We start from the raw sequence: 15,531 nt of genomic DNA, 5'->3' as shown, positions 1-15,531 counted from the left end.
TCTGATTCCATATTAGCAGTTGAGCCGAAGAAAAACATATATGGGTCAAAGACGAAAAAGGATCTAACCATAGAACTAATACGCTAATAACACAGCTTTAATGGCTTTAAATTAACTGCAATTTAGTTTTTTGGTTTTGAGACACAAAATTTACCCACTAACATGTCCTTCAGTGTAACATATTTACAACAAAAAGAAATTTGTGATACAATAAAAGACAAATTACTTTCATCCCAAATACTAATTAGCTGTAATTTTGCATTTTTAAATTGGCCACTATCCAAGATGTTAACCATTTCTCAAGTTTTTTTACTCATTATTTTTACTCTTTATTTTTATATACATATTTTAATATGTAGGAATAAACATGCTGTTTAAATTTTTACATAAATTCATTACACTGAATGACATAACATTATTTCAACCCCATTTTGACATTTTATTCTCCAAAAACCTATTTAAAACCTTAAAAGTAGACACTTTAATGTGCTTTCTACGGACATAACATCGCTTTTGATGCAGACATCTCAACGTCTTTGACCCATATACATTTGTTTTACTTTATTACTGAGACAGCTGCAGTTTTTTTAGTTGTAGCATCTCTGAATGTCCCATTGTTTACATGTATCAAATTTTAAGTCTGAATATTGTGTTTGGAAGATATAGATTTTGATTTTATTCACTTTTTGTTACGAGAGTCTCCTGATAATAGGTAGCAAGTTTTGTGCAAATTGATTTTGAATGGTGAAAATATTTTCCTGGGCGTAAAGCAAACAAAGAAAGTAAAAATAAATGCATATCATAGAAAAATTCAAGTGCATTCATGGCAACCTGTTGTTTGGGACTTTCATAACTTATAGGGGCAAGCTTTAAAGGCATGGTGGGAAATCAATTTGAATAAATGCAAAACTAGTAGATTTTTAACATTTTATTTATTATTTATACATGCACATTAGGCTATATACCTACAACATGATAGCTTAAACATATGGTTGCCACTTCCATCTTTTGAGCAGTGTTACAAAAATCTATACAACAATTTGTAAAACACATTATACAGTACTCGTAAATGACATAGTATTGTTACAAATTATAATAAGTCTAAAATAGCAGATGACACCATCTTGCGCTCCATCACCTCATTTGACACATTTAGGCGCGCGCACAACACACAAACACACACGATTAGTAAACTGCAAGCAGTAATAAATTATTGGCCACGTCTGTTTCTTAAGAAAGAAAACAAAAGCAAACAACGAAAGCGTCAAGAAATTTACTCACTGCTAATTCGGGGTATAAATATTCATCACAACACTGTCCACAATTGAACGAAGTGACAAATTTTTGATAATGAAGAGTTGTGATCTTTAAGGAGAAATGTACTTCGATACCGTAGCGATGATTTGATTGTCCATACTGTATATGTAGGGCCTCCAGCGTGAAGCAAGCCAGAGACGCCGCAACAAATTTGTGTAACAATACTGTGGCAACGATTTGTAACATAAAGTTAATATAAGTGCTAATACCGACGTCGACCAGCATTTTCGTGTACCACAAAAGATGGATAAGTATTTCTCTATATTCTCTGGACAGCTACCAAAATATAGAATCAAAATCACAGAACAAAGTGTTTTCTTGACGACCCAAAGAAATGCTAGCCTGTTGAATTTACATCATAATGAGACAAACTGTATTCTAAAAGTTCCTGTGCAAACCCTCTTTTGTCGTCTGTCTATTTCTGCACCTCCCTGGGTCCTTTCACCTTCGCATTGCACGAATTCTGCTTCCTTCCTTCTCCGTCCGTCCTGATCTCCTCGGCAGCCCCGTCCGGTGTCCGTCTGACCGTCTGAGGGGTGTGTAACTATGTGCAGGAATGGAAATTAGCAGCATTATGGTGGCGGACGTCGCCCCCCGGGCCTCAATCGGACCACTCGTTCTCCTCCGGCTCAGAGTCCTCGTCTGATTCGCTGTATTCCACGGCGATGCGTCGGGACAAGATGGTGGCCACGTCGTTACCCACCGGCTCTTTCTTGGCCTCCTGCTCTCTCTGCTCTTGCACCTTACGAAGCTGGATACCTGCAGGAAAAGCCAACTTTTCAATAGCAGCTCATGCTTACACTGCGGTTTGGGAACGGTACGATTTTTCGGCGTTAAAAAGGCACAGTTATTTTTGCAGGTGACCTTGTTGAATATGCATTTGTGGAAATTTATGGGAGGAGCGTATTCAAATGAATCACGCGACAGGCTTTATGCTTGTTCTTGGAGTTTCGCAGACATGTAGCTAGAGGAACGTATTTCCTATGAGCCTAGGTTGTTTTTTTTCCACATGTATTCATTTGTATTGAAGGCCAGAAGACATTATCCAAACATATCATTCGCTAAACCATGTTATTTTTAACTTGCTTCAGGAAACAAAAGATGATATCAAAATATAACAGGTATTGCATGAAATACTAGCAAACCTTTATTTTTTTTCAGCCTCTGGTTCTTTTAAGTGTACTTTGGCATCTTTAGTCTTTAATTTTTTATTTGCGATTTTATTTGAGAAAACGTTTTCAGGACTTTTCTCTATATAATGGAGTCGCGCGTGACCATTGAAGTCCATTATATGGAGAAAAATCCTGGAATGTTTTCCTCAAAAAAGATATCTTGGATGACATGGAGGTGAGCAAATCATCAATAATGTCAAATATTATATCCTGAACTATGTGTTACTTTTTTTTACAGGATTCTTTGTTAAAAAGAACAGCATTTATAAAAACTAAAACCATAAAAATGTATATAAATACATACTCTAATGACAATGTATAGGTCGCTTTCTATGCAAATAATATAGTAACTGAACGTAAATTAAAAACATTCATTTTAGAATGAAATTTCAGACAGCATTAGAGGCTTTTGCATGTGAACTCTTCATATATCGTATTTTTGTTTTATGCGTAAAGGGCCTATTTTACGGCCGTTTATAAATCACTATAAATCATTAATTAAAATAAAAGGCCGTTGAGGAACACGACATGCCTCGTTCAACGCATTACGCTGAGAACTGAGCTGTTTTCTCTGCACACTGACCTCTGCGGATGGCGGCCAGCAGGTCGCTCCGGGCGTCGCTCATGGGGATGAGAGGCACCGGGCCCTTCCTGGGCAGAGTAGACTCTCCAGATGGGTGCGTTACGCGGGACGGGGGGCGGGCGTGGGCGGGGCGCCCGGCGGGAGGGGCGGGCAACGGGCGGGCCGCCCATCACAGCGTGTGCAGGGGAAGCGGTGTAAGCCGAGGGAGGAGCCGGAGGAGGAGAGGGGCTGTAGGGCCGCGAGAGCGACACCACTGTCCCCGGGGCCAGTGACGGAGGCCCAGACGTGCTGTCGAAGGCGGTCTGAGAGGAAGGGATGAGGGGAGGAGGTGGAGGAGGAGCGGGCGGGACGAAGTGCTCCAGGATCTGATGACCGCTGAGAGGAGATTACAGAGGAGAAATGTTTAAAGAACTGTTCTGCACTGAAAACTCAGGTTGCTTTTTGAAACTTTCCTCCTATTTTTATACATAATGTCTTACATTTGTGATATATATCACACCTCACAAATGTGGAAGCAAAATATATGGCGTAAAAGCATGAAAAATATACTCACACAAGCATACTAGCTTTGCAAATGCAGACTTTAATTCATATTTTAAGCATGAATTTTATATTAAGCCATATGAAGTGACGTGCCTGTATTCCTTGGCAGCTGTCGGTCGGGGTCCATTGAGGGCCGAGTCTGCCGGCGGGGGCCCGTGGTGGGCCTGAACGCGTCCCAGAGAGTGCTGCCGGGCTGCAGCGGAGGTGGAGGAGGTCGGGGGCCGGTACGCTCGGTCCAGGGACTGAGTCTGTGTGGGGCCTGCGTCTTTCCCGTCAGCTCCCGCCCCTCCTGCCTCCTGCGGGTGGCTGGGACTCGCCGGGTACGAGTGTTCATCCGACATGCCAGATCTGGGTTAAAGAACAGAACGACATGCAGACACATCATTAACGAAAGAGATGCGCGTGTGATCAAATACTTATTTACTTGAATTGAACATCAAGGTGCTTTTTTATTTTAAAGAAACTATATAGTATGGTTTCCATTTTTTAATGCATTTATGTACGTTTTTGTAGTCATGCGAAGGATAATCTATAACGCCAAATAATGGTCTTTAAAATAGTATCATACCACCCCTTTAAAACAATAATAAATGACCGTGCATCTCTCTCTTGAAGTCAACTTAAAGCAACAAATCTCATCTTCGAAATATATTTTGTGTTCTGCATACATGTAGAAAAAGCAGGAGAATGAACAAATGATGACTCAGAGGCGACTAATGCGGCATGGGTCATCTGAAATACCGTTGTCGTGCTTTTTATTAAATAAATTAGCGTGACTAAGCCTTTTTCAGCCTGTGTATTGTTGGGTTTGATGTCAAATTCAGGAATATATATACGTAAAAAATATATCACATTTTTTTGATAACGACATAAAAAAAAATGCATTGATATTACATTAAATGCATCCATTTGTCAGATGCTTTGAATAAATGATAAGCGCTGGGGACTTAATATGAGAACTGCAGGGGGTTTGTGATTTGATAAAAAGGTATCAGTTAATGAAATCACAAAAACGTAAAATAAAAACAATTTAAACACCTGCATTAATAGTGAACTATTGGAATAATTGTGTCAACCAACGCAGAGTAATACACAATAAGTGGCAAGCAAATGAACAGCTTTATAGCACATAGAGCCCTAAAGTTTACGAGAGCCGCGAAAAAGCTCGGTTCATTGAGATCTCACCGATCAGGAGACAGAGATCCCTCAGAAGACATGCCGTGGTAAGGAGACGGGGTCAGGCGAGTGTCCGGCCGAAACTCCTTATCGTACGCCATCATGTTCCACTCCTGACGCCGGTTACGAGCTTTACGGACTTTCTTTACCTCGCGAGTGGGATCCTCCATGTGCTTTTGCTCTTGCTAAGGCAGAAAAAAGGAAACGTTTCTATAAACTCGAGTTTTAACCGCACAGAATAGGATCATCCAAATCACCAGAAATCAGTCGTGTTTTCTGTATGATTCATTATAGAGCCGAACACTCAGAAACAACTCTCTCTACGTTGTTTTACATTTGTCAGCAATTATTTTTAGCGATCGACTTTTAAAATGCAATTATACATCATAACAGATATTTCACCGGTTTACCAGAACTTGTTCCCATTGCCTGAGCCGCAGAATAAATCTAAAATAAATCCATATAATAAATCCGAAACTGATTGGTCACTGGCAAAACACCTAGTATAATATGCCTGATATATAAAAAAAATTTATATATTAAGAAAATATATTAAGTTTACATCTCGCAATTCTGAACTTTAAAAGATTTAAATATAAAATTGCGAGAAAAATAATGAATATAAAAAGAATGTTGTAATTCTAAGGAAAACTTCACAAAAAATAAATAAACCTTGGTAAAAAAAAATTTTTTAATTTAGTGCACCTAGCCATCCTCCATTCATTGTTGTCTCTTTTCTGACTGTCCCCAGCTGTGTCTTTTTATCCTCTTGCAATGTATTGGATAAGCAGTTGGGAATGCATTTATGTACTTACATAATGCAGTTTTCTGGTCACACACACACACACACACACACACACACCTTCTGCCGTCGTTTCTCCTTCCTCTTGTTTTCTGTGGCTTGCAGCATCTTTTCCTTCCAAAGGTTAAAAAAGTAGGATGGATCGGTATAGAACTTGAGCCCATCTTTTTTGTCATCCCTGCAAGACACGAAATCAAGTCGTTTTGCTAAATGTTAATATTTCATATTGCTTACATTTTACCCCTCCCTCCAAATTAAAATCAAATACATTATTTTTTATCATCGCTGTTTTGCATAAAGAAAATTTACCCTGTATTAAAAGCAAACAGTGAACCTTAACCTATTTCTAAAATTCTGCCGATGTTTAAAACACAGGTAGCTTTTTGTAATGCTGCTGCATGTATTCTGTCGGCCAAGTCTAATTTCTTAAAATGAAGCTAGATTGAAATTTAGCACAGCTAAAAAGCTAGCACAGTCCTTGAATAAAATGCATGTCTGAGCTGTCTCAACTGAAAACGCATATTAAAATATTCTGTCACGAGATGCACGCCTGTAACATTTACTTTTAAAGCATTTTTATTAAAGCTGCTTAAATGCCTTCATTTAATTAAGGCCTGGTTTGCTTAAAAATGATTTCTGAAAGTCATCTTTCATGCAGCGTGTAAGTGAATGAAAACATCCTGCAAAGTTTTAAATCCGAAAGTGCACCGTGTGTAAAGTTATCTCTGAATCACTCATTTTTAAATCGTTTTAAGCTGTTTCGTGCTGTTCACCTGTTGGTCTTTTAGCATTGGTCTGAATGAAAACGCGAATACGTTTTTCACCACTAGGTGCTGCATTTGAAGCAAGCTCACGAACACTGCTTTAAATAAAATCGACCAATCACTGGAGGAGAAAGATGAATGTCGAATGAATCGTATGGGAGTCAATGAACAAACAAGGTAAAAATAAATGCATATTATAAGGAAAAAAAAAGTGTTTTTGACCTTGCATGTCTGTCAACCTTTCATAACCCATAATAGAGTTTTATATATATATATAAAGATGTATGTATTTGAATTGCATATAACATTTCCATACGTTCAGTTTACACCATTTTAACACAAACGAATAAACTTAACGTGATGTTGCACATAAATAAAACAGGATCCTACGCTGACCTGTACGGCGTGAGGATGTTGAGAGGAGGTGGTTTGTCGCAGCGCTGGTACATCTCCATCACCGGGTTGGGGATGGAGTTTCTGGACACCACCTGCTGATCCTGAATAGTGGAGCTCTTGAACGCTTTCCGCATGTTGATGTCCTGTAAGGACACTGTAGAGCAAACAGAGAGAGCCGCAAAACACCATGAAACTCAGACCTGCTAAAACTGATGTTAAGGGTCAAATCCACATATTCGCCACACTTAAAAACTTTTAAATTAATAAAATATTAATTTAATTACTATCCCTCTGTTCTCCGATTTGGTTCTGTTCAATGCTTTGACACAATCTTTATTGTTAAAAGCTCTATATAAATAAATGATTGATTGCTTCGGCACAAACCCTCTTTTAGTGTTAAAAACGGCATTGAAACATGAACACTCATATTCTTTCATGTCCTTATTGCATATGCATTTATAGGGGTTTCCCTTTCAGACACAGCTTTTAGATTACGTGAGGATTTAAACGAATCATGCAAGGTGATTTACTAAGGTTTGCTGTATTTGTGTCATCAGCTAATGCTCCAAAAGTCACGTCTGAACCCATTCTGCACCAGTTTGTTAATAGGTTATACACGCCTGATCATCATGGGCTTTGCTTGTTTGCACCCCTGTGCTAATTTCACAGTAAACCATCTTAGCAAATCACCCGGAGACCTGTGCTTTTAAGGGATCGTGCTTTCATGCTAATCCGCACCGTTTAATGAATCTCAGAAGCGAGATTTCTGCTTCGTCTTTTTCCACGTTCGACAATAACATTTATGACTAATGTTAAATCCTTTTTTTTGGTATAATTTAGAAACTCGTGGTTCTAATGATTATTTTGCGATTTTAAATATAACCTTGGACGTATTTTAATGCGAGTGAGTCAGATAACGAAGCGCATTACATCATGCATCATTTACGCAAATGGGAAAGCGGCGCTCTATTAATTATGCTCCCTCGTCAACCCAACTATTCCACTGTGCTCTTAAATAACTCAGCTCGTGTCTAGACATCAGTGGGATATACGCAGCTAATTACTGCAGCTGCCTCATCTGTGCTCATCTGCTCAGCTCTAGTTATTGCTCAGACTCCTCTGAAAATCATGCCATTTCGTACCGTCCTCATATCATATGCGCGCAGAAACGTAAAGGTCTCCAAGGCAACCGGTCGAAATAAAATTCTGTTTAACTTTAATAAATTGTGACAGAAATATAATTACCGTTATACCACGGAATGTGCATGTTCATAATAATTCTTTATTTGCCAAAAATGCAATTGTTTAATTATAGTTTCATTTATAACACAGGACACTATTATTAAATAAACGATCCGATTTATTAGTCCCGCATTTTAACTGATCATTGCATTTTAATTAAACCCGATAAACTCGAACTGCAGAAAAATGCAAATTAATTTAGTAAAAAATAAAAAAATAGGGTCTTACATTATTTTTGTTACATGCTTTTGATCCTTAAAAATTTTAATTGAAACAAAAAATCTAATAAAATAGAATTCGGGAAAAAAAGAGCATGGCTTTCATAAGGCACTATATTTCTGCAATACCCTGCGATCATCCTCAAAGCTGCCCTGTGGCTGTATCCTGGTGCATTTCCAGGTTGTGTCACAAAAGCTCAGGTCAGACTGCGCACACGTTTGTTAATGCACATGTTTTCTCACGCACCCTCCTCCACCGTGGAGTCCAGTTGGGTGACCTTCACCGCCAGCAGGTCCACACGCTCTTGTAAACTGTTCATGCGCATGTAGAAGATGTTGGCCTCGTTAAAAAGCTCCCCGAAGATGTCTTCTGCATGTCGACCTGAACCGACAAACACAACGTACGATGAGACAAAAGCTCTCACCTACTAAATCACTTTTAATTAGAGGCTCCATGAAAAAGGCTGATTGTAATTGTTATGAAATTGCCGTTAAATAAAAAAAAAATTGCAAAGAAAGACCAAGTAATACGTAAAATTTTGAAGCTGCAAATCTGAATATTTTAATATTTTAAAAAGTACAAAAAAATGCTGATGCTTGCAAACATTTCATTTCACGTTCCTAATATACGTTCCCTCACATATCAACAAAGACTACATAAAAATATATAAAAAATGAAAATAAAAACTATAAATTATTTCAATGAGTTATAGTGACATAATAATATAGATCGTTGCTTGATACTGTGCACAGTTTCAACTCTAATTTCTCTATTAGTGTTTATTTATTTTATTTTAGTAGCTTAATTAAATTGTCTTCCTATCGTTGTCAATGATTAATGTTAACAATCGTCCCCCGTTGTTCCCCTTCAAAAAAATTGTTACTAATGAATTCAATTAGCACGTTAAATCGACAAGCCCTAATTACAACGTTTTAATGAGTTGCCTTTATGTACATTTATTTAATAATATCTAATTAGCCAATATGTAAGCCCCGAGGGACTTCAACTTGACTTGTGATAAACAAGCTTGTTTGTCTTCGCGTAACGCATTTCGCTCGTGAAGAAAAATACTACACTGGACGCTCAAAGCGGAAGCACAGCCGACTGCTGCAGAGGTCTATCGAAGTCTAAACGAACATAGAGAGCGAGAAACCGAACGTACTGAGTCCTCCCAGCTGTTTGATGATGGCCGCCAGGGTGCTGTTTGTGACACATTCCAGCTCGTTGGTCACTCCGTCGGGCAGAGCGCCCCGGCACAGGTGCTTGGGCTCGATGGCCCTCTTCACAAGAGGCATGGCTGAGCTCAGCTACACACACACACACACACACACACACACACACACACACACCTGAGAGAGCACAGGGGGCACGCATTATCAGAGGAAACGGCATGCAACATGCATTTTAAATCACGCTTTTTTCAAATGTGCTTGTGCAATACACCAAGCAATGCAATGCAACCTTTTTGTATTTTATTTACTTCCGCATATAGACCAGCTGCCTACATTCTCACCTAAAAAAATCGCAAGAAACCCTAAAATATGACTCAGTGACGTCTTACACTATAATAGCTCTTGCGTTGCGCTATGATTTATAACTGAACAAACACAAGGCCTCTTTTATAAGTGGAGTAGTGCTAGGTCTGGTAATGTACAGTGTGCTTAATATTTATTAATGAAATGTGCAATTAAGTCAGTTATTATTTTACAAAATGTGCTTGACGGAACGTTGCTTATTAGCGTGCACATTACTAGATTATTAGCCATTTATTAGCGCTAATTAAGCACATATTAATGTCTTATTCTACATCCCCAATCCTAGTCAATACCTATATCTTACTTACTACTAATAATCAGCAAATGTAGAATTTATTGAGGGAAAAGTCGTAGTTAATAGTTAACAAGTGTTACCTATTCTAAAGGGTTACAGTTAATGGAGTGAAAATGCGCACTATATAGGTGAGTAATGATAAACATAAACCAAAAAAAAATAATTTTGGACTTGAAATGAAAGCATAAAAGCACGATTCGAATGGGCAGCAGAAAGAAGATTTAAAATGGCTTTACTGTATAAAAATAAACGGAAAAATAAGCCGACGTGAATAAAATAAGGTTTTATTAAACATTAAAATATTGAACATTATATACTGTCAACATGAGTAGAAGTGTGCTACATAAATGCCTTTTTGTATTTGTATTTACCAAATATTACACGAAAAATTACAACCAATGTAGTCGCATGCTCACTTAGATGAATGCACTTAAAAATGACACCGAAAGTCAATATCTGTAAACATATTTGCATATTTGCTCAATCTCATACGCTACACATCTGTTCCGAGGCTGGACTGGGGATAAAACATCGGGTGATTATTAGTCATTATAATCGATAATATTACTTTTCATAATTAAACTAGCAAAGCCTACCGTCACTGCGTGGGTTCAGTGTTTGACTTTGTTTATTTTAGGTTTGAAAATGATGAAAGTTAGAATAAATGAGTAAACGTTATCATTGTAATTTTTCAAATGCATAAATTGCTATAAACTGCACTTTTATTATATAGTTTATAATATATATATATATATATATATATATATATATATATATATATATATATATATATATATATATATATATATATATATATATAATTCTATTCTTTAAAAAAACCTTTTAAACTTGTTGCACACTACTACTCATTTACTAACTGCTTGTCCACTCTTTTAGTTTTCTGTTATTTTTCTTTTCATTTATTGTATTTTACAAAAAAGCAAAAACGCTATACCTTAGCAATATATATATTTTCCCCACTATATATTAGCAGTATATTTAGCCATTGTGTGTTCGCTGGGTTTACTCGGGCTATTTGCCTCGAAGCCAACGAGCATTTCCATGGCGACCAAGCAAGGCCCTCTCTCACGCTCCGCTGAGTGCTACAGCTTCTAGAGCGAGTCTGTTCGTCTCAGACTCTCTCTCTGTAATGCTACTCCATTTTCAGGCTCATCTTATTTCGTTTTGCCATTTTCGATATATAGGAAATGCTTGATTTCTTTGAATCTAGGCTGCGGTGCTCCCTGAGGCTGCGAACCCTTCCTGCAGCTGCTGTAATGCTGATAAACCAGCGTGGAGACGCATACAGACGCTCAATCTGTGGTGCACGTGACACGACAAGCTGAACGAACGCGTGTCATTTTAGCTGAGCGAGTAGCCTGGCAACCAGCCTGAAGACGTGCATGTTTGCTAGCACGCTAACAGTGCTCCCTGCTCTTTACTACAGACTGAAACATGCTTCTTCTGAATGGAAGCATTATGACAAGAGAGTAGGCCGCTACGTGTTTAAGAGTCAAGCAAAAGAGGAATTTGCTTTCGGCGTCGGAGCGCAAACCCCACGTCGCGCCGAACAATTATCAGTCAAGAAACGTGTCATAATGAGTGTCAGCATCGCCTGCCGTTCGGTACGACGCTCAGCCGCCAGCTTCAGGACTCAACAATGACAAGATCTCTAATCCAGCGTCAGAGACTTCAAAGTATGTCTAAGTACTCAAATGATGAGGTTTTTTCCAAGTGATGTGATGTGATCTACTGTATCCCTGTTCATTTTATTGCTTCATACTCCTACACACACACACACACACACACATGCTGTGTTTCCATGTTTTATGGGGACTCTCCATAGGCGTAATTGTCCTACATCTAAACCTACGACTTACAGGAAACTATAGACATTTTTAGATTTTAATTATGTGTGTTTTATTAGGTTTTTTCCTCATAGGGACCCAAAAAATGTCCCTACAAGGTCAAAATTTACTGGTATTTGCACATTTGGTCCCCATAACGTGATAAATACCAGGTGCACGCACACACACACACACCATACACTCCTTTAAAATAATAATGAATGGCTACTATTTGTATATATATATGTTTACATCTGTGTTAAAATCTAATAATAAGTAATAACTGCTGAAAAGTTTTAAAAAGTGATTTTTCACTATTATGTACTATGGGATCTGCAGTTTCATTAGTTTTTTGTTGTTGTAAAACTCTGTACTTTGTATCACATCAATATCTGTCAAAAAATAATGTGCACAATGCACAGTAGACGAGAAGCAGAGGACACGCATTTCTGAGCAAACCCGCACTACTTTTGACTACTTCATGACTTTCCATGAAGAAGAAGAAAATGACGGCCTCTGCGTCTTCAACATACTTTACACTTCAAAATGTTGCACATGTAATTACCCCGTTGAAGCTTTAATTACACATTTGAGCCGTTTGATCAGTCTTTGCTACATGCAAAGACTCCAGATCTCAGGATGCATCCCAAACTCTAGCATAATGCTTTTTCATTCCAGGATAATGTATTGTACTCGACAAACAATGTTATTTCTCTGAACAGATGAATTATCTCTCACTTTCTGTGTGTACGGTCGGAGGCAGGAACTGATTCATGAGAGGTAACCATAGCAACGCCTCAACTATGCCGGTGGCAAGACATGCTAGGCTCCTTCACCAAAACCACGTTTATGTAATCTGTTCCCAGCGCTACAGCCTGGAATGTGAACGGAGACCGCGTTCCCGTGCCTGCATTCTGTAGGAAAGCTCTGGATCTGGAAACAAGATCGTGCCTCGTTGCCAAATGTGCTTTTTATTTCACGCCAATCATTGCTTCCAAACAGAGAGCCGGAGTTTGTCATAAACCAAATCAATTAAGCGCTCAATAACGAAAAAAATAACAATGCAGTGCGTAGATGAACCAGCCACTGGTTCTCTCAGATGCTGACATTTAATTAAATTAACACTGAGATGAAGCTCTTAACGGGAGACTGTGTGGCTGTCGATTATAAAATCAGAAATGCCGGGTGCAACATTTCGTTATGAGTAATCGAGGAGAATGGGTCATAATGACAGCTGCACCATCGGCTTTGCACGTTTTCGCGTTTGAAATCCTCCCAATAACGTCTCAAACTGCGCTCAGATTTGCCAACATACTCAAAAGTCAAGAAACACCCTCCAAAGAGCAAATCGTGTAAGCGGTGCCATCTCTGTTTCATAGCTCCATACCTTTCCCGACGACAACTTGTTCAATTAAGTATCAAAATGAAGAACAAATGCGACTCTGGAGCTCAAAAGCAGTCATAAGTAGAACAGGTGTATTTATAGCAATAGCCAACAGTACATTGTAGGGGTCAAATTATGGATTTTTCTCGCGTGATAAAAAAAAATATTAAGTAAAGACCATGCTCCGTAAAGATATTTTGTAAATTACATACTGTAAACATTTTAAATGGTAATATTTATTGCTAAGGACTTAATTTGGATAACTTTTTTTTCGCACCCTCAGTTTCCAGATTTCCAAGTAGTTGCATAGATTATGCTTAAATCTCATTTTTTAAGAGGGTCCCTTATTGGTGGTCACAAATGAGATCCCAGGCTGTTGACTGCCATGACGTCACTCCTCCGCGAAGCCGTGCCGCATGACGTCATCCAGCCAAACCGCTGCGCTGGCACGCGAGATGTGATAACAGGTGCATCTTTCGCGCGCACGGGAAAATGGCAACGACGGCGGTCACTAACGAAGCGAAGGTGATCAATTACAGAGCTGTTAGATTCTTTTAAAGCCCGGCAGCGTTACGTCTTCGCGTCTGTCCTTCCAGTCGTGTCGGTGGCATCACGTAACAAGTATGAAAACACTGAACGCGAGGAAACCCTGCGCGTAATTGCCGTTTACTCACGAATAGCTGCAGTCGTCTCGCTGCGCTCGCGCGCGGTCGTCGTTGTCGATGGGATCTTCGGCGTTACATGGCGTTAATACGCGGTGCCGTCACGCTGTGGATGTGTTGTGGCGCGGCGAACGGCGGAGGTGGTGCTGAAAACGCACGCTCGCGTTGCCTGGGAAGCGTCGCTCGTCGCTGTGCGCTGCAGAGGCGAAGCCACTGCGCATGCGCGCGCGATACCCCTCAGACCACCACCCTGTGCGTGTGTGCGCGCGCGTGTGTGTGTGTGTGTGTGTGTGTGTGTGAGAGAGAGAGGGGAACTCTGAGACATGATGCATGAAATACGCAGAAATGCACACACTTTAAGTGAAACGATAGTATTTGGTGTTCAGGAATTGTCCTTTTTTGCTGTTTGCCCAGTTCAAACAAGTCTTCCCGTTTAACTGTTGGCACGGCTTGGGACAAAGAGGGTTTTCTTGTAGGCACCGTGGGAAAGCTTTCAGCAGGAGAGAGCATTGTATAGGATTCAACCCATGTTTATGGAATAAATTACTATGGGAAATGTAGTTTCGTATTTAAAAAAGGTCATTAAAAAATTGACTTTAACTTTACATCAACGCAACAGAAGCAGGTGGTTCTCACACTTACACACACACACACATGCACACAAACACACAGACACACACACAGTCACATACACACACACACAGACACAAACATACACACACACACAGACACACACACATACAGACACAAACATACACACATATACACAGACACACACACACTCATACACACACACACACACACACACAGACACAAACATACACACACACACACACACACAGACACAGACACACACACACACACACACACACACACACATACACACACACACACAGACACAAACATACACACACACACACACAGACACAAACATACACACACACACAGACACACACACACACACACAGACACACACACACACACACACACGATTGTTTTTATGGTTTCTGGGGACTCTCCACAGGCTTAATGGTTCTTATGCTGTACAAACTGTATTTTCTACTGCCCTAACCCCTCAAAATGAATATTCACATTTTAAAAAAGCCTAATTTATAAGCCTATTGAATTATAAGGTAAGCCACCTTTATGTTGTAGCATACCTACCCATGTCGTACCCATCTCTTACGTAAATTAAATTCAATTAAAATTGGTTTTATTATATTAAAAATTGCATTACCATCAGTATAAACAGTTTTACTACAAATATCATGTTTAAACTATGCTTAGTGTTGCAAAACCGTGATTCATTTGTGGTTGCGTTGGTTAAACTATGGTAATGTCTTTTATAGTTTTATTTAAAAGCATGGCTCATTTTCATAAGGGTTGTCATTATACAAATTATGGTCACATGCGTACGTATACATATTTATTGTAATTCATTTGTAACACAACAATCAAGGACGCAAGGACGTTTCAATCAAGGACGCAAAACAAGTGTAGCATATAAAAATATTTTTGTAGAAACCCCATTAATCAGAAAAGTAATGATTATCACCACGTGGTGGCACTGTCCCATTATAAACCGGCATTAAGA

At 39.1% G+C, this 15,531-nt stretch overlaps 1 protein-coding gene across 1 annotated transcript; it reads right to left on the bottom strand.

The window, feature by feature from the left end:
• Positions 1-913: 913 nt before the first annotated feature.
• On the bottom strand, positions 914-14,146 carry si:ch73-362m14.4 (wiskott-Aldrich syndrome protein family member 3). The gene is given in 10 exon segments (XM_043222118.1): positions 914-2,076; positions 3,073-3,229; positions 3,231-3,447; positions 3,709-3,963; positions 4,801-4,976; positions 5,654-5,771; positions 6,754-6,907; positions 8,461-8,595; positions 9,377-9,563; positions 13,950-14,146. Coding segments are annotated over 9 exon segments (1,503 nt in total). The 5' UTR covers positions 9,510-9,563; positions 13,950-14,146; the 3' UTR covers positions 914-1,918.
• Positions 14,147-15,531: the final 1,385 nt, after the last annotated feature.

This window comes from Puntigrus tetrazona, chromosome 21, assembly GCF_018831695.1.
Source record: "Puntigrus tetrazona isolate hp1 chromosome 21, ASM1883169v1, whole genome shotgun sequence".
NCBI classification, from domain to species: domain Eukaryota; kingdom Metazoa; phylum Chordata; class Actinopteri; order Cypriniformes; family Cyprinidae; genus Puntigrus; species Puntigrus tetrazona.
Note: the sequence above shows the minus strand (reverse complement) of the source record. Positions and strands in the feature narration are given on the sequence as shown.